Below are 17959 nucleotides of genomic sequence, written 5' to 3' on the forward strand. Positions count from 1 at the left end.
GATGATGAAAGTTCTGTATATCTTTCGTTCCAGTTTCAAATAGCAGAACTTTTGAGACAGATATGCTTAATGTATGACAACATCTCTGATTTCACAAGATATGATGACGACCATGACCCCGAACACGGTGAAGAAGAAGTTTTACAAACATCCATTAAGACAGGAAAGGTTTTAACTCAAAGTCTCATTATTGACACCAAAGATGGCGAAGTGGACGTTCTTCAAGAGCTGAAGAAAAATACTTCTGAAGGAGGTGGTGGTAGGCATGAACTTGAAATAAATGAGATAGAAGAGAAATTAGCCGAAAAAGCAGATAAAAACCATGTTCATTATATAAGTTCAGACGAACAGATTATAACGGACTACCATGGATATTTAACACAGGATGAACAAATAAGCACTGAAGATGTTAATGAAAGAAGATATAAATTCATTCGTGCTAAAGGTTATGACATACACTGTACTGTACAGTATGACACAGGTAAACCACCAGAAGCATTTGGTTATAACGATGAAATTTATGCTTCATACTTCTTTGTTAACGGTGTATTAGTTGAACCAAGATTTACTTTGAGAGTTAAGGCAAAAATAACTTTTGAAGATGCTATTAAAAGTAAAGCTGACAAAGATGAACTTGACGCAACGAACAAAGTTTTGAAATCTCATAAACACAATATCTCCGATATAAATGAACTTCAAGCTACATTAAATAGTAAAGCTGACAAGAACCATACACATGAATCCTTCACTACTGTTAGAGCAGACGACATAATATTGAACTATACCCTTGGTTCAAGTGCACCTTTAGAGAATCCAAGTACAAGCGTAAAAGATACACTAAACAATTTAGATAACAGATGTATGAACATTGAAGGTCATGCCAGAAACTTTGAAGCATACGAACTACCAGCAATGTTAGATAAGAAAGCCGACAAAACTTATGTAGATGAAAATTATGCAAAGAAGTCGGAAGTAAATGCTGCGCTTAATGGAAAAGCCGATAAAGAGCACGTGCATGAAGAATTTCAAACAATCAGGATTAAAGAAATTAAGGCATGCATCGAAATATAGGGTGTCCAAAGGTGTGTTTAGCACAAACCTGAATACTGCGAATAGAAATAAACAAGTTACATATATATAAAGTTTATTTAAATATAATCACCATTGGATTCAATCACGCGTTCGCAGCGATCGATCCAGGCTTGAAAGACACGCTTTAAATCATCATGAGAAAATTGCTCAAATTGCTCTCTTACAAAATTTTCAAGATCATCTGGACTCGCGAATTCGCGTCCTTCAGCTCTCTTTTTTAGCGTGCCGAATAAATAAAAGTCAGAGGGTGCAATATCAGGTGAATAAATTGGGTTTGGAACAACTTTGACATTGTTTTCCACCAAGTAATTCATTACCTTATGACTTTTGTGAACTCTTGAATTATCAAAATGAATTGCAAACTTTTGTTTTTGTTGTTTGGATTTCTCAAACTCATCAGAATTGATAATTTGAGTAAGAACATTGTCAATTAGATACTGAGCATTCATCGTATTAGGTTTTTGAAGAATATCAATTGCGATGATGCCATTCACGCCCCAAAAAACCGACAACATCATCATTGGTGTGTCAATTTTTTTCTTCGGGAATGTTTGCGGATTTTCATCCTTCGGAATCCACATGATTTTGGCTTCTGTTGCATATTGAAACCAAGACTCGTCCCCTGTTACTAAAAAGCGAAACTTCTTGGATTGATACGCACCCAATATAGAGAGGAGCTCTTTCGAAGATTGGACTCTAGATTTTTTTTGAACTGAATTAAGGTTGTGCGGAACCCAACGTGTATACGCTAGTTTGTAGTTCAAATAATTGTGCAGATAATAACTGACTGTTGTACGTGGTATCTTTGTCATCTCCTCTATCCTTCTGAGTGATGCTCTTGGGTCTTCATCTAGCGCTTGAAGAATTGCTTTGATTTTTCTTTGATCCGGCGATTTTTTGTCAATTTTTATGATGGGCGCCTTTTTGTTCATGAAGTGATACATCCTAACATGATACGTTACAGTGGAATAGCTAGGAGCATCCATACCGAAGCATTTTACCAATGTCTCGTAGATTTTTTTACAGTCTTTGCATTTTTTTGCAAGAGCGAGGATGTTTTCTTTATGATTCATTAAAAAAATGAAAAAAATCCCGCCAAAATTTCCCGCGAAACCGCCTCTTGTCTCAAAATTCATTTTATATCCCGGCATGGCGCCAAAATACAACTTACTCATCATATACATATATTCATATTTTTTATTATATATTTATAATCAGCATATATCTCCTTTAATAGTCTGATATAGAGCGTTGTGCTAAACGCACCTTTGGACACCCTATAGTAACAAAAACAGGAAGAAACGGTGCAACTGTACATGAACAAAGAATTTATCCTCCTACTTTTCCTAATGGTTTAATAACAAACAATATAAATATTGTAGATGGCAAAGGATTTATAAATGTTAAACATGAACTTCAAACAATGAAGGCTCAGATTCTTCAAACATTATATCCTATAGGCTCTATTTATACGTCAATGAACTCAACAAATCCAGCAACAGTTTTAGGTTTTGGTACGTGGAAGCAGATTGTAGATAAATTCTTATACTGTGCTAACTATTCAAAGCAAACAGGAGGTTCGAAGAAAATTAAAGAAGCAAACTTACCTGCGCATACTCATACAGGAACGACAAACTTTTCTGGCGACCATAGCCACTCATTAAGAGACCACCCATTATACAACTCAGAGTATGAAGCTGGCAATGACGTTTTATCTCCATCTTATAACAATGCAGCAAAAAAGATTTTTCGACCAACTGAACCGGGAGGTAATCATTCACACACTTTCACAACAAATCCAACAGGCTCGGGTGCAGATTATATGCCACCATTTGTGACTGTATTCGCATGGTACCGCGTTCATTGAACGCGCTTGAGCCTAGAATAAAATCTTTAACTTTACATAAATGAGCTTGAAAGAAGTATTCGAATCATCACCATGGAGGTCATTTAAGAAATTCAATGAAGCTGCAAAGAGTTGGGGATTTACTAACAGAGCTGAAGTGAAAAGGTTCTTTGACAAAAATGTTGTACATCAAACAAAAATAAACCCTTACGACTACTTTTTACCAATTTACTCCAACGCTCCTGACGCATACCAATTTGACACTCTCATTCAAAGCAGAAAAGGAGGACATAAACCATTCCTCATCTTCATTAATGTTAACACTCGCAAAGCATATGCATATCCAATGAGGAATAAAGGAACTCATGAAGTTTTAAGAGTTTTGCAGACGTTCGTGGCAGAACATCATCCCACTTCATTAACATCAGACCAAGACGGTGCATACCTCAGCAATGAAATCACAGAATTTCTCATTAAGCATAACATAACTCACTACACTACTGAAGACCATAACCATAACATACTCGGCATCATAAACCGCTTCATAAGAACGCTCAGAGATTTAAACCAAGAGCGAGACTTTACCGAAGAAACAATGAAACACTTTCTCGAAGTATATAATTCCTCAACACATTCTACAACAGGACATACACCAAATTCAATGACACAACAACAAGAAGAAAAGTATATACAAAAGAAACGAAGTCAAACACAAAATATCAGAAATTCAACACAATTTACCCTCATTCCTGGTACAAAAGTTCGTGTAGTTCTTGACGACAAACCGTTGACAAAGAAACGTTTAAGGTTAAGTAGAAACTATTATATCGTAGACTCTACGCAATGGTAATGGATATCTTATAAAAGCTGCTGACGACTCCATTGCGTTTTATCCTCGTCATAAATTAGTTGAAAGTAGTAATGGCAAACTTGCTGAAACCATTGACGAAGCAAAGCGAGGAGTGGTTATTGAAATACTTGGCTACAACATAAACGATGACACTTAAAGTAAGATATGAAGGAGGCGTTGAAGATGTTATACCATCTAAGAACTTGAGAGAGTCAAAGCCAACACATCTGGGACCATTAGAGCGGAGTACTGGAAAGACAAAAATAAGCCAGAAAGAATAAAAAATTCTTCTAAACTTTTTCATTTTGTTGCTGAAAAATGACCAAATTTCATGAATTTTCATAAAAGATAAAAATAAAGTTAGTTTTATTTTTATTTATTTTTTTATCTCATATGTAAAGACAGTGATGTCAAACATTGAGTTTGAAACAGTTAGAAAGATTGACAATGACACCAAAGTGGTTAGAATTGGTGATTTAAACGTAAGATACTGTAAGAAATACAACAAATATTCTTTGTCAGACATTATAACACCATCTGGAAAGAAAACAAAGGACTGGGTTAGAATTGCTTCTACTCAGAAAATTTTGACAAGAAATCCTGAGCTCATGATATCGGTAAGATTCTATGGAACTACAGCATATCTCATTGACAAAAGTCTTATACCAATAATTCTTCTATGGATTGACCCAGTTGTTGGATATAACTTCATAACTTATGGTTCATTCGATACGGAACGTTGCAGTGAAGGCTTACTTTACATCGTTCAGAAACCGAAGGACTTCAATACAAAGAGATATAAGATAGGAAGAACATATAATATAACTCAAAGATATGACAGTACAGTCAATAGAGTCAAGGTTGTGTTCGTTAATGATATGAGAGCTACAGAAACAGAACTACTTGAAAAGTTTGAGAAAATGTATGGTGCTCCCATGAAAGGTAAAGAAACGTTTGAAGTAGATGAGATAGATAAAGCTATAAAATTATTTGACGAAGTTGCTGAAAAATACATGTAAAGCGTTTATTTTTGGTCTTTTGTGAAAGTCAGAAAATAACACTAATTTTTTTCTAACAAAAATTTTTATCTCGTATGTAAAGACAGTAATGACAACATCAGAGAACACAACAACAGTTATCGTTCATGAAGCCATAAATGAAGAATACGAGTACATACAGTATAACAAACAGTTACGTCTCATTCGTTCAGTCAAAGATGACATGTACCAAATGCAAAGTATTTTGACAGCATGTTTTGCTCCAGAGAATAAAACACCAAATGAATGGTTTGAATTAAATAGCACTCATGAACTCCTCAGTGAGTTTGAACATGTAGAACTTAAAAAGATGTACCAAGACAGACAAAACTTACCATCACATCTAAAAGGTATATATGTTCATAAGTTCCTAGTTAGTTCAATAGCAATATGGGCTTGGCCCCGTTATGCAATCTACATACTTATGCTACTTGACGAACTTTGTACAAAGCAGAGAGAAGATATGATGAAAGAAGACAAAAGCATACAGAAAAGAATACCACGTTCGGTACCAAAAGGAAAGGAGAAGAGCTATAAGTATATGATTTACACTGAAGAGTTGGAGAAAGAAGAAGATAAAGATATGGTTATGTTACATTTAGTCAGAAGAAACAACAAGAGCTTTTATGACCTCGCTAAAATATATAAATCTGACAGAAACTGGTTCTATCGTGAAAACTTACCGATTTCAATGACACCGAATGAGCAAATAAAGGAAATTGTCAAAAATACTCTTCCTCAAACACACTATGACATCAAAGGTTGTACAATACTTACATTCAAAGAAGACTTAACATTACTGAAGGAAAAAATAACAGAATATTTCGACAACTTCAAAGAGGAAGAATGAAAAAAAAATCTCGTCGGGTGCCACGTTAGGACCATAGTGGAGAAAACCATGATAAAAAACAAAACCCTTCGTCAAGTTTATTTTGTTTTTACCATTTAATTGTTTCCATAAACGCTCCATGTCGAACATAATTGACGAAGAGAGAATCGTCTGATCGTCAATTATGTTCGACACTGATAACATTAACGATAACATAAACGATAACATTAACGATAACATAAATGCTCCATGTCAATTATGTTCGACACTGATAACATTAACGATAACATAAACGATAACATTAACGATAACATTAACAATAACATTAACGATAACATAAACGATAACATAAACGATAACATTAACGATAACATTAACGATAACATAAACGATAACATTAACGATATAAACGATACATAAACGATAACGATAACATAAACGATAACATTAACGATAACATTAAGATACATTAACGATAACATTAACGATAACATAAATGCTCCATGTCAATTATGTTCGACACTGATAACATTAACGATAACATAAACGATAACATTAACAATAACATTAACGATAACATAAACGATAACATAAACGATAACATAAACGATAACATTAACGATAACATTAACGATAACATAAACGATAACATTAACGATAACATAAACGATAACATTAACGATATCATAAACGATATCATAAACGATAACATAAACGATAACATTAACGATAACATAAACGATAACATAAATGCTCCATGTCAATTATGTTCGACACTGATAACATTAACGATAACATAAACGATAACATTAACGATAACATTAACAATAACATTAACGATAACATAAACGATAACATTAACGATAACATTAACGATAACATTAACGATAACATTAACGATAACATTAACGATAACATAAACGATAACATTCATTTTTGCATTAATCCTGCTGTGTTGTCAAAATGTCATGTTGTCATCATTTTTAAGAGAAGTTAATTAACCTAGTGACACATGGTGACGTGGTGACATAGTGACGTGGTGACATGGTGACGTAGTGACACCATCAATTATTCAAAAATAAATTTTCTTATAAAGCTTCGGGGTCAATTTCTTCAACCATTTCACTTCCTTCGTCAATGTCAATAGAAGCTTCTTCAACCTTTGGTAAGAATTTCTGTATAACATCTTTGTTCGTTATTGTCTTCAGAGATGAAGGATAATATTTCACATTTGTTTCACCTTTCTTATATTCTTTCTGTTCGGAAAGATTTAAAGCAATACTGAAGAAGTCAACGTTAGAGTTCTTTATGACAGTATAATGAGTATCTTTGACATTCACGAAGAAACTCTTTTGTTTCAAAACTACTGCTAACTCTTGTGAAGTATAACGTTTGCGGTCAATGACGATAGCTAATGGTCTGACATACTGACCAAACTTAGATTCTTTCACAAACTTCTTGTTAAAGATAACATTAACATTTGAAGCATTATTGAACTCATTCTTGATGGCAGTAGCGAGAGCATTGTATGAAAAGAACTTGCAATCTTGCATGTGTTTCATTAAAATAAAAATATTAAATTATTTTGAAAAATAACTTAAAAAATCTAATCTAATTTTTTCAAAAAATATTTTTTAATTTCCTACTAAAGATGTATCGGAAGTTGTCTAAGTTAGAACACTCGGAAATAAAACAACTTCTTACAGAAGCTAATATAGATGTTGCAAAGCATTACGCAACAAACAAAAAAGCACTCACTGACTTCATTAAAGACTATAATGGTGCAATAAGTTATGATAGAATTCATGAGTTCATAAAGCCGCAACGCGGCGAGGACGAAGTCCATGCAAGAGCATTTCCTTTAAATGACGTTGCTATTGACTTATATCATAGACGTTCAGTACCTCATGAAGTAAGAAGAGAAATGTATGACATAACAAATGCAAACGTTGGTGAAACAAGAAGAAGAGACGACACACTGAAACAACAGAGAAGAGAGATGTTTAAGAGCGCTATAGAACAAGTTCGCAAAGCTAACGATGTCATTCGTTCCATTGACGACAAACCAAAAGAAGGTGAGAGATGGTTAAAGAAAGATGAAGAGAATAGGAAGAGAAATGTGAAGTCAGGCAATAGACTCATTGACTTTAACATCGAAGCTTTAGATGAACCAAACAGAGACTACTTACACAAACATTTCGGTAAGGTTTTCATGAGACTCTTAGAGAAAATTAAAATAAACTCCCAACAAAGATGGATGGTATGTTATAAACTTGGTGGAAAGTATGAATGTTCTACGTTAAACCTCAATAATATTGGAACATTACTACATCAGCTCTTGAAGGAGAACTTTATATCAGAGATAGAAGCAAATGCTGCAGGTATTGTTGAAATGCACTATGACTTCTTCTTGACAAACATAAAGAATCTTACTGAAATAAAGATGTATGATTTAACTGAATATGAAGGCTTAACGATGTCAGATGTAAAGAAAGGCAAACCAAAAAAGACCATATAGAGATAAAGCACACTGACAAATGACCAGAAGCCATTTTGGAAGCTCTTAAGCAAACAGGAAACCCAGCACTTATAGAAAGCTTTTGGAAAGATAATGGTGAAAAGAATTTTATAAGAAGAGAAGCGGTCAGTTCTGGAAGTATCTTTGCACATTACCTATAAATCTTGAACGCTACCAAATCTTCAATGAACTGAACAAAAGAACTGCAACACTTATGACAGAAGATAACTGCTTCGTTTATGCTTGCATTCAGGCTGGAGTAAATGAAGAAACTATTGACCACATGAGAGAAGTCATTCGTGTTAGAGACTTTCCTCAAAGTAAAGTACAAGAAATTTCTGACGCAACAGGTATAGCATTTAATGTTACCATTGGTTACTTCAATGACTCAAGACATAATGAAATAAAGAGATACATACCAAAAGAATGTAAAACTATTCGAACTATTGACTTACTTCTTGTTGAAGACCACTACATGCTAAACGAAAGATTACCAATGACAACATATTTCATTCGCAACTATATAGAAATCTTGAAGGAGTGTGGTGGAATGAACATTGAGAAACAGATGAAGATTTATACAAAGAGAGAGAACAAATATTAGTTCGTTATGATAGAACAACACCGTTATGGAATGTTATGAAAACATTGTGGGAGTGCAAATATTTCGAACCTATTTCTTATGGAGAACTTTTCACATATACTACTGACTTATATAAACAGAACCTTGCACCATTTAAAGATTTGACATATGCTCCAAAGTATTGTGTACAACTGAAGAAGAAAGCCGAGTCAAAAGAAGTAAATAAAGCTAAATGTAAGTTCATTCCTGAGCACGTTTTCTTTGCTGACTTGAGTGTAGCACAGACGGCTTTCATAAAGCCTTTAACATTTGTTATGAAGTGAAGATGGTTCAGTGAGTGAAAGCATTTGGGGTCAGAACTGTGCAACAGAATTTTTGGAACGACTTCCTGACAAGAGTTTAATATATTTCCATAACCTCAGTTATGATATAAACTTCATCTTAAGACACATGACAGAAGTGAAAGGAACTCCCATCATTAAAGGTTCACGAACAATGCAGATAACTGGCTTATATAAAGGAAGGGCAATTATTATAAAAAACTCTTACAGTGTTATAAATAAGAAGCTTAAACTATTTCCTGCTATGTTTAACTTACAAACAGGACCGAAAGAAGTATTTCCATACAACTACTACAGCAGTGTTTTGTTAGCAAATGATAACAGAACTGGTGTCATTTCTGAAGCGTGTAAGTTTATCCATGATGCGGATACGTTCATGAAAAACATAGATTTAATCGAAAACTGCAGAATAGATGAAAACCATTTCGATTTAGAAAAATATAGCACATTTTATTGCAAACAGGACGTAAGGATTTTAAGAGAAGGTTTTGTTAAGTTCAGAAATGATATATTAAAAGAATTTGATTTAAACGTTTATGACTACGTTAGTATTTGTTCTATTGCTAACAAATTGTTTGAGAACAGAGTGTACTTCCCGAATGGAAATTTATATGACCTCTCAAATAAACCAAGAGAATTTATTTCACGCTGTATTCAAGGTGGAAGATGTATGCTGTCAGATAACATTAAACAAAAGAGCGAAAAGAAACTCATTGCTGATTTCGACGCTGTTTCATTATATCCATCCGCTATAGCAAGACTTTATACTTTAGAAGGTATTCCAAAGGTTATGAAGAAAGAAATGTTAAGCACAGAGTATCTCATGAGATATTTATTCGATGACGACCAAAAGGAACCCATTGGTGAAAAGTTTATGTCTGGCTTTTTTGTTCTCATTAAGATAACAGAGATTGGAATACATAGACACTTTCCTTTAATAGTTTGTGACCCTGAACTAAATCCAGAACTTAACGTTCCCAGAAGTTCAAACACTTGCTGTTTAATGTATGTTGACCATATAACATTACAAGACCTCATAAAATATCAAGGTGTCAAATGTGAAGTGTTGCAAGGATACTATTACGATGGAAACAGAGATATTAGAATAAGAGATGAAGTAAAGAAGTTGTTTGAGTTAAGGTTAAAGTATAAGAAAGAAGGAAATCCTTTGCAAGAAAATATAAAGCTCATTCTGAACAGTATTTATGGCAAAACTATTCTATCTCCTATTGAGTCAAAAATAACCATAGTAAATGACAAAGATGCTATAAGATATGCCATCAGAAACTACAACCATATAGTGAAGTTCGAAGGTTTGGATGGTTCAGATAAAACTATTTTGAAGCTAACGAAAAGTATTTGCAGACACTTTAACTTTTGCCCCTTAGGTGTTAACATTCTGTCCATGTCGAAGAGAATAATGTGTGAAGTATTCTGTACTGCTGAAGATATGGGACTTCAAATATTTTACCAGGACTGTGATAGCATGCATATTTTCAATGAAGACATACCAAAGCTTGCAGCAGAGTTTAAGAAGAGATACGGTCGCGAACTTATAGGAAAGAACCTTGGTCAATTTCATTCTGACTTCGCAGAAATAACACCTGGAAAACAAAGTTTAGCATACAAGTCAATATTTTGTGGAAAGAAGACCTACATAGACTTACTCACTAACGATTTAAATGAAGTTGCATTCCATGCACGTTGCAAAGGTGTCAAACAAGACGTCCTTGCTTTAACAGCTAATGAAATGTTTCCTGAAGCTATACAATGCTATTACAATGAAGATAAGAATTCACATACCTGTTGGAACATATGACAAAGACTCTGAGTTCAGTTTAATGAAACTTTACAAAGCACTTCATGATGGTCAAGAGATTGGATTTGACTTATGTAAGTCTTCTAGTCCTTGCTTTGCTGAAAAGTTTAACTTCTCAATAACGACTAAAACAAGCTTTATTCGTAAGTTGAAGTTCTGAGGTCATTTATTTTTGTCAGCAATGAGGTCATTCGTGATAAAAATAAAACTAGCGTAGATTTTACAATACTGCGATGGTAGAGTTTAAGAGTTGTGCTTCAATGTAGAGACAGTCCTTATGGTCTGGAGGTAAGAACACTGGGCAGTTATGGTCATGAGTGGAGAACATGTCTATCCAAAACTCACGATTGAAGCCAGTTAATTTATAGTATTTAGGGTTAGGAAGTGGTGAAGTTCTTGTATGACCAATGAACTCATTTTCAACTCCCTTACTTAAGTTTGAATATAATATAGCTTGCTTTCTATCCAAATGCCGGGTGTTACAATCTTTGAAAATTCATTTTTCCTCGAAGCATTGCATCATAATTTGAAAACATTCTTGAAATCATCACTTGGTTCAGAGATTTGAAATCTTATACGTAATGGATTTTCTTTCTTTTTTAGCTACTTCATTGAATGGTGAATATATAACAAACTGACAGTCATGAGTTCCATCTTCATTTTCATTAAATTCATAATGAAAGTCTATAAGTTGTGGCCGACTACCTTCTTCTTTCAGTTGTGCAAGAAACTCACGTAAAGGCTGTAAAGTTTGTACTTCAATGTTGAACTTTTTCTCGAACATCTCATTAAATGAAATCATACATTGTTGCAATGTTGTATCGTCTTTAAAGTATTTGTATATGTGAATGTTTTGGGCGTCTTAAGACTGTTCGTCATTTTCTATCTCGACTTGAAGTATAAAGTCAACCTTTCTGAAAGCATGTGTTATATACATATTTGTTATGCCAATGTACTTCTCTTCATTTATGTTCACAATCCAGTCTGTTGGAAACTTAAACGTTACTCTGTTCCCCTTTATTTTGACGTCAGGGTTTTCACTACTGAACGCAACAGATAAAGGTATTTGTCTATACATTTAGTTCCGATAAAAATAACACATTTACTCTTTCTTTGCTTCAGCTTCTTTAGCTTCTTCTCTAGCTTTCTTCGCCAGCAAACGTGGGTTCTTCTGTCTTCCAGCAGCTAATGCAGCAAGTTGTTTTTCACTAAGTTTTCTCTTTGGTCTCTCTGGCTTTTGTTCTTGTTTTTGTTCCTTCAGTTCGGATAAAATTTGCTCACGAATTTCTTTCTTCAATGCTTCAACATCTATGACCCCTTGGGTCTTGTCCGTAGGGCTTGTCTGAGTCATTTGACTGCAGATAAAAAACAAAATTAAAACTTTAACCGATGTAAAATGAGCTTGTCAAAATCAGAGCGAGAGTCTATTATATTAAATGACGAAAACTATTGAGATAACAAACTACAACGGTCATGAGTTCAAGAACTTGTTCTTCGTTCCTCGTGAAAATACATTCTATCAGATACGAGGGAGAAAAGGTAAAGTTAGTTTGAGCGTTTATGACTACAAGCATAATGGAAAGTTTATACAAGCATATGATACAAACGGTAAGCGTGTTTCATTAGCTTTGTCAAAACTTACAGGTATAAACTATGACAGTGATTTTGACCTATATGAAGAAGAAAGTGAGTCAGAAGATTATGAGCTGTTATATGAAGCACAGCAATGGGAGGAGTTGCAATACTTTTGTAAGTGAGAACGTTTATTTTTTACATTAGTGAGGTGAAGTGGTTGGCAGCTTTGTAAATATTTAAGGTTAAGTTAGTGTTGTCGTTTGTGTTGTAAAATATACGTTAACGGTTTTGTAAAGTGTCAAATTCACATATAATGGGTAAGGAGGCGCGCAGTGCCTCCGTACCCTTGATATGTATACTAACTCCATTCTCTACTGCTTTCGAAACTGTTTTTGAAACCCCATTTACTACTCCTCTATCATCAGCAGAAAAAGAGAGAACAGCTGTAGAAACACCATTCACAACTCCAGAACTAACTGCTAATATTCCTATAGTTATTCCATCACCAACAGTTCAAGCATCTCCTGCAAAGGAAGAAATTATTGATCCAAACACTTCTACAAAGAAGTCCGTAAATATTTGGCCAATTGTTGGAGGAATTGTTGCTGCAATTGTTCTTGCAGCTGTTTTATTGGCATTCTTCTTGATGAAGAAGAAAGAAAATAAAGATGACGTTGAATCAGATGTAGAAATCTCTGAACATGAAGGAACAGTTTTAACTGATTTCGATGATATTCCTATAACTACTGAGAATCCATTATGGGGTGCAAATATGATGGATGAAGGAGATCCGGATCCATTTAACAACGACTTCGATGAGGATACTCATATGGTGCCACAAAGTAACAAAGAAGATATGTTCTTCGTATAACAAAAAAAATAGTTATCATGTAATTTTTTGTTTGTTTAATTAGTTTTGTTGCATGCTAAGTTCGGTCAAAATGTAAACCTCTCAATTTTATCGTCGGGGGAAGTAACTCAATTCCTTCAAAATTATTCTTTAAATATTGAATTTAAAGTTATTTAATTTGGATTATAAATAAATAGGCTAATACAATATTTAAAAATGAAAAAAAAAATAACTTTTCAAAGAACTTTTCATAATCTCAAAGAAAATTTTTTATTCAATAATTATATAAATTAATTAACATTCATAATGGAATTGGATTTTTTTATAAAAAATTGGTCCTACTTAACTTTTTGAGAGAATTTGGCTTTTCATTTTTTATTATGAGTAGACCAACCATTCCTTCTTGGTGGTTAATTCAAACACGCGAAAAACTTGAATCTCGCGAACTCAATTATTTAATTGCGTGTAAGCGAGTTCCATACGAGGATGAAATGAAGTGTGAATTTAGATCAATTTCGAAAAACACACTTAAAGCAGCATACACAAATGCAAATTTAACGCCCCAAACGTTAAACCTGGTCCGGCACCAGATGATATTACTCCTGAAAATTTGCAATATGTTCTCCAAAAATTTCAGGAATATAAGTGCAGAATCCAAAAGATGTTTTGGCGTTTAAACATGGATCAAAATGTTTATTCAGTTTCCTACAATAAACTCAGAAGAATTTACAGTATTTTGGAGATCAAAGAACCAAAAAGTAACAGGCCCCCTCAAAAATATTATACGCCATATGAAGCAACAAAACCTGATACCATATGGCATGTAGATGTTCATTTTTTATACGGTTCACAGAGGTTACCTGTTTATGGTATAATAGACGATAAATCTCGGTTTTTGTTGGCTTTAAAAATTTTGCCAAATAAATCTTCCGAATCTACAACAAGAGTTGCCGAAGAAACGATTGGCTTATATCAAAAGCCATTTTGTTTCTGGTCCGACAACGGGGGAGAGAATATGGGCCAATTTTATAATTGGCTCATGCGAAACAACATTCAAATCCGCCACACTCTCCCCCATATGCCGCGCCAGAACGGCAAGATTGAAAGGCTCTGGCCGTCTCTTGAAAGAAATGTCGGCCGGTCTTCAAATGCAAAACAAATTCAAGAATTTCTTGATAAATTCAGGAAAAATTACAACTCAGTACCACATAAAACCCTTCCCAAAAAGGGTTTTCGCCCCATGACTCCAGAAGAGTGTTACAATGAGACACCACATTGGAAACAGGGTGAAACGCCATTTTGGAGAGTTATGATTGATGGACACTTCGAAATCAAAGAAATACCGAACCATTGAATACACAATTACGAATAAACGCTTAATTTTTATAAAAATCTTATTACATTTTTCCTGAATTTTTAAATTGTACAATAAAGATGGAAGGCTTTGGGGTACATATTAATATAATATACCTCAAAGCCTTCCATCTCCACTACAAATGGGAGAAACTTTGTCCGAATAGTTTAACATTCGGACAAAGTTTCTCCCATTTAAAGAAAGAATTGTTCCTTATGAGGTATATATTCATACTGTATACCTCATAAGGAACAATTCCCTCCTTAAACGAGAAAACTTGTTCGAAATTGTTTATCATTTCGAACAAGTTTTCTCGTTTTTAATAAGAAACTAAAGGCTATGAGGCACTGATTATATATTAGTGCCTCACAGCCTTTAATTTCTAATAGATAGCTGGGAAACTTTCTCCAAATGATAAGTTATTCAGAGAAAGTTTCCCAGCTATCAAGAGGGAATTGTTCCTTATGAGGTATATAGTTATAATGTATACCTCATAAGGAACAATTCCCTCATTAAAATCGTAGATATTTTTTACTTATTACTCATGCTTTCAAAATCACAATCCTCTGAAAAGTTATTTTTTATTAAGAATTTAGAATTTTGATAAATACCTTTTTTCAATTTGATATAATACTTATATATTTTCAAAAAGACATTTTGAAAAGATATCTCAAAAGTTCTCTAAAAACCTATTTTTGATTAATTTTGAGAAATATCCGTATTAAATTAATCAATAAATTCATTCAACACTACTTTAATTTTTAAATTCAAAAAATTATATGTGCTTCTTAAAATGTCTCACAAAAATTTTATTATAAAATTATATACAATATTAAAAATCCCACAACATTTTTTACTTTACATAATCGTACTTCCTCGACGATTAATTTTCCCTCAATTCCTATCGTTGACCGAACTTAGCATGCAACAGTTTTCGTTTTATTTCATAAAATTTTGTAATTTTAGTATGTTCAAACTAAGCAGATTTTTTTTCATAATTTCATACAAATGCATTCATAAGAATAAGTTACTGCTTTCAGATGAATACTGTGCAGATATATGATATTCGCTATTATGTTTTTAAAGCATATTCGGTTTTTCGAATTAATAATAGGTTAAATTAAATGAGTATCAAGAATTTGATAAATGTTGTGTATACTCCTACGACATGTACGAAATGTTATTCATAAATAGGGATAAAAATGAAGAAAAGTTTTTTCCATCTCATCTTATAATATGAAACAAGGAATTAAAGATATCTGTGAAACAATATAAAATCATTAATTAAGACAAATTTTTAAAGAACAAGAAAAAAAATCAACAAAAATCAAAGGTTAATTATTAAGTTAATTATAAGCTTCTCTATGTCTACGAACACGAAGTTCATGTCTAAGACGAGCTAGTTCTCGCTTCAAGCTTTCATTCCTAGTACGTGCTTCAGCAAGTCGATTTTCATCTTGCTCTCTCTTCTGGAAAAGCTGTTCTAACTTGCGAGTTTCGTCTTGCAATTCTGTATTTGTTTGTGCTTGAGTTTCTACTGCAATTGACTTTGGAACTGATGATAACAAACTTTGATTGTCAATTAAAATCGCATTAAGCTGAGTTTTCATATTATTGCTACTGGCATCAGATGCCTTCTTTACATCTGCGGCTCTTTTAAGCGTTTCTTGAAGCTTTTGGCGCATTTGCGTCAATTCTCTTTCTTGTTTATCTGTTTCTTTCTTGATTTTATCCTTATGATGAGTCTCCATTAAATCTAACTTAGATGTGAGCTCCTTAACCTTTAATTGATATGCATTCTCTTTTTCTTCAAGAACATTGATGCAATCTTGAAGTTGCTCTTGACATCTCGAAAGGTTTTCAAGCCTTTCTTTCGTTTTTTCCTTGAGTGTTGCTTCCAAACGTCTTAGTTGTTCATCATCAAATTCTTGACTTGCAGTAAGCTCCGCATAAGCCGATTTGATATCAACATCTTGTGATTGAACAACAGTATTCTTAACTCGCTCTATTTTTTCTTTTATTGCTGATATTTTTTGCTCAATTGGTGTTATTTCTTTTTCTATCTTTGTATTCATCCATGGTTCGACTTGAGAAAAGAACTCTTCAAATTCGTTATGTATAGTTTGAATTTGTTTCGTTTGTTCTTCACCAAGCTTAGCCATTTGACCGTAATAGTCTGATTTAATTTCATTTAGCAGAGCATTACGACTAACAATTGTTCGTGCTTCCTTTCCCTTTTGAAATTGGTCTCTTTGATCATATTTAACTGATAAGTTGTTATACTTATCTTGTGCGTCAATTATTTCTGCTTCAATGAATTGTAAGTGATTATTTAAGCGGACAATTTCATCATCCATTAAGTTTGTCTCTTCTTGGATACGAAATTGGAATGTTTCAAGCTGGCGTTCTCTCTCAATCGTCATTTTCTTTTTCTTATTTTTGAATGTAAACGTACAATATAAGTAGTAGGATATGACGGGTTTAGTGACCTTTTTTGTTACGTCTATATATAGACGATGCATTAAAATATATTTATTTATAAATCATTAAAATAATTTATTTTATCTTTTATAAAAGAAGCTATATATAGATGATGTCAGATATTCCGCGATTAATTAATTATTTTTGAAGAACTGACGGTGTCACTACGTCACCATGTCACTAGGTTAATTAACTTCTCTTAAAAATGATGACAACATGACATTTTGACAACAGGTACGAAAGGGGGTATAATGAATGGAATCAATGGAGTCATAATCAAAGACCTCATAAACGAGAAAAAGAAATTGATGAGTTCAACATTGAACTTTAAGAAACTAATGATTATTTGAATTTATGAAATCAATTATTTGATTCATTCTTTCTTCAATCTCTTCTATTCTTTTTGTTAAATCATTAATTTTCATTAATGGGGTGATTCTTGATTGAGGAATAGATTTCAAACTAATCACTCCTTTTATTTTTGAAATTTTGAATCCATCAACTTTAAACATTTTATTCAATTTACACGTTGTCAATTCTTCAAATAATTTTTTATTATTAGCATAATAGTCATTAAATTCTTCAACAGATGAAAAAATTTTTATTTCAGTAATTGGTTTAACAACGTTTATTTTTTGTTGAACATTTTCACTTTCATTTATTTCTTCCTCCTCTGTTTCATTTATTTTTAAAATCGGTTTCATTTATCATTAAATAAAAATTAGAATATAAAAGATGAAATATATTTTTTTAATTAATATTAAATCAGAAATGGCGGCAGGAT

At 33.1% G+C, this 17959-nt stretch overlaps 11 protein-coding genes and 2 pseudogenes across 13 annotated transcripts, besides 4 other annotated features; 8 read left to right on the top strand and 5 right to left on the bottom strand.

Moving 5' to 3' along the window:
• Positions 1–12854: part of a mobile genetic element that runs on past the window's edge.
• On the top strand, positions 70–1059 carry TVAGG3_1033020 (keratin-associated protein family; the record flags this gene model as incomplete). Its single annotated transcript, XM_051255241.1, has 1 exon — positions 70–1059. A coding segment is annotated over one exon (990 nt), but the record flags the coding sequence as incomplete, so codon positions are not given.
• Positions 1069–1096: a terminal%2Cinverted (terminal inverted repeat of Mariner transposon ID:TVAGG3_1033030).
• Positions 1069–2372: a mobile genetic element.
• On the bottom strand, positions 1149–2276 carry TVAGG3_1033040 (Mariner transposase; the record flags this gene model as incomplete). The annotated part of the gene is made up of 1 exon (XM_051255242.1): positions 1149–2276. One exon carries the CDS (start codon positions 2274–2276, stop codon positions 1149–1151), a length of 1128 nt encoding a protein of 375 aa, XP_051080816.1.
• Positions 2345–2372: a terminal%2Cinverted (terminal inverted repeat of Mariner transposon ID:TVAGG3_1033030).
• On the top strand, positions 2516–2959 carry TVAGG3_1033050 (phage tail repeat-like family; the record flags this gene model as incomplete). Its single annotated transcript, XM_051255243.1, has 1 exon — positions 2516–2959. The coding sequence occupies one exon, from the start codon at positions 2516–2518 to the stop codon at positions 2957–2959; it is 444 nt and encodes a 147-aa protein (XP_051080817.1).
• On the top strand, positions 3000–3622 carry TVAGG3_1033060 (integrase core domain containing protein family; the record flags this gene model as incomplete). Its single annotated transcript, XM_051255244.1, has 1 exon — positions 3000–3622. A coding segment is annotated over one exon (623 nt), but the record flags the coding sequence as incomplete, so codon positions are not given.
• On the top strand, positions 4196–4807 carry TVAGG3_1033070 (organellar and viral DNA polymerase type B; the record flags this gene model as incomplete). Its single annotated transcript, XM_001304239.1, has 1 exon — positions 4196–4807. One exon carries the CDS (start codon positions 4196–4198, stop codon positions 4805–4807), a length of 612 nt encoding a protein of 203 aa, XP_001304240.1.
• Positions 4896–5675, top strand: TVAGG3_1033080 (KilA, N-terminal/APSES-type HTH, DNA-binding family; the record flags this gene model as incomplete). Its single annotated transcript, XM_001304238.1, has 1 exon — positions 4896–5675. One exon carries the CDS (start codon positions 4896–4898, stop codon positions 5673–5675), a length of 780 nt encoding a protein of 259 aa, XP_001304239.1.
• TVAGG3_1033090 (uncharacterized protein) lies at positions 6421–6651 on the top strand (the record flags this gene model as incomplete). The annotated part of the gene is made up of 1 exon (XM_001304236.1): positions 6421–6651. The coding sequence occupies one exon, from the start codon at positions 6421–6423 to the stop codon at positions 6649–6651; it is 231 nt and encodes a 76-aa protein (XP_001304237.1).
• Positions 6743–7216, bottom strand: TVAGG3_1033100 (uncharacterized protein; the record flags this gene model as incomplete). Its single annotated transcript, XM_051255245.1, has 1 exon — positions 6743–7216. One exon carries the CDS (start codon positions 7214–7216, stop codon positions 6743–6745), a length of 474 nt encoding a protein of 157 aa, XP_051080819.1.
• Positions 7306–7737, top strand: TVAGG3_1033110 (organellar and viral DNA polymerase type B; the record flags this gene model as incomplete). Its single annotated transcript, XM_051255246.1, has 1 exon — positions 7306–7737. A coding segment is annotated over one exon (432 nt), but the record flags the coding sequence as incomplete, so codon positions are not given.
• TVAGG3_1033120 lies at positions 10502–11075 on the top strand (annotated as a pseudogene). Its single transcript has one exon. A coding segment is annotated over exon 1 (574 nt).
• On the bottom strand, positions 11533–11993 carry TVAGG3_1033130 (annotated as a pseudogene). Its single transcript has one exon. A coding segment is annotated over exon 1 (461 nt).
• Positions 12018–12266, bottom strand: TVAGG3_1033140 (uncharacterized protein; the record flags this gene model as incomplete). Its single annotated transcript, XM_001304233.1, has 1 exon — positions 12018–12266. One exon carries the CDS (start codon positions 12264–12266, stop codon positions 12018–12020), a length of 249 nt encoding a protein of 82 aa, XP_001304234.1.
• Positions 12855–16009: 3155 nt separating the features above from the next.
• Positions 16010–17123, bottom strand: TVAGG3_1033150 (uncharacterized protein; the record flags this gene model as incomplete). The annotated part of the gene is made up of 1 exon (XM_001304230.1): positions 16041–17117. The coding sequence occupies one exon, from the start codon at positions 17115–17117 to the stop codon at positions 16041–16043; it is 1077 nt and encodes a 358-aa protein (XP_001304231.1).
• Between the last annotated feature and the right edge of the window lie 836 nt (positions 17124–17959).

Source organism: Trichomonas vaginalis, chromosome I (assembly GCF_026262505.1).
Source record: "Trichomonas vaginalis G3 chromosome I, whole genome shotgun sequence".
NCBI classification, from domain to species: Eukaryota; Parabasalia; order Trichomonadida; family Trichomonadidae; genus Trichomonas; species Trichomonas vaginalis.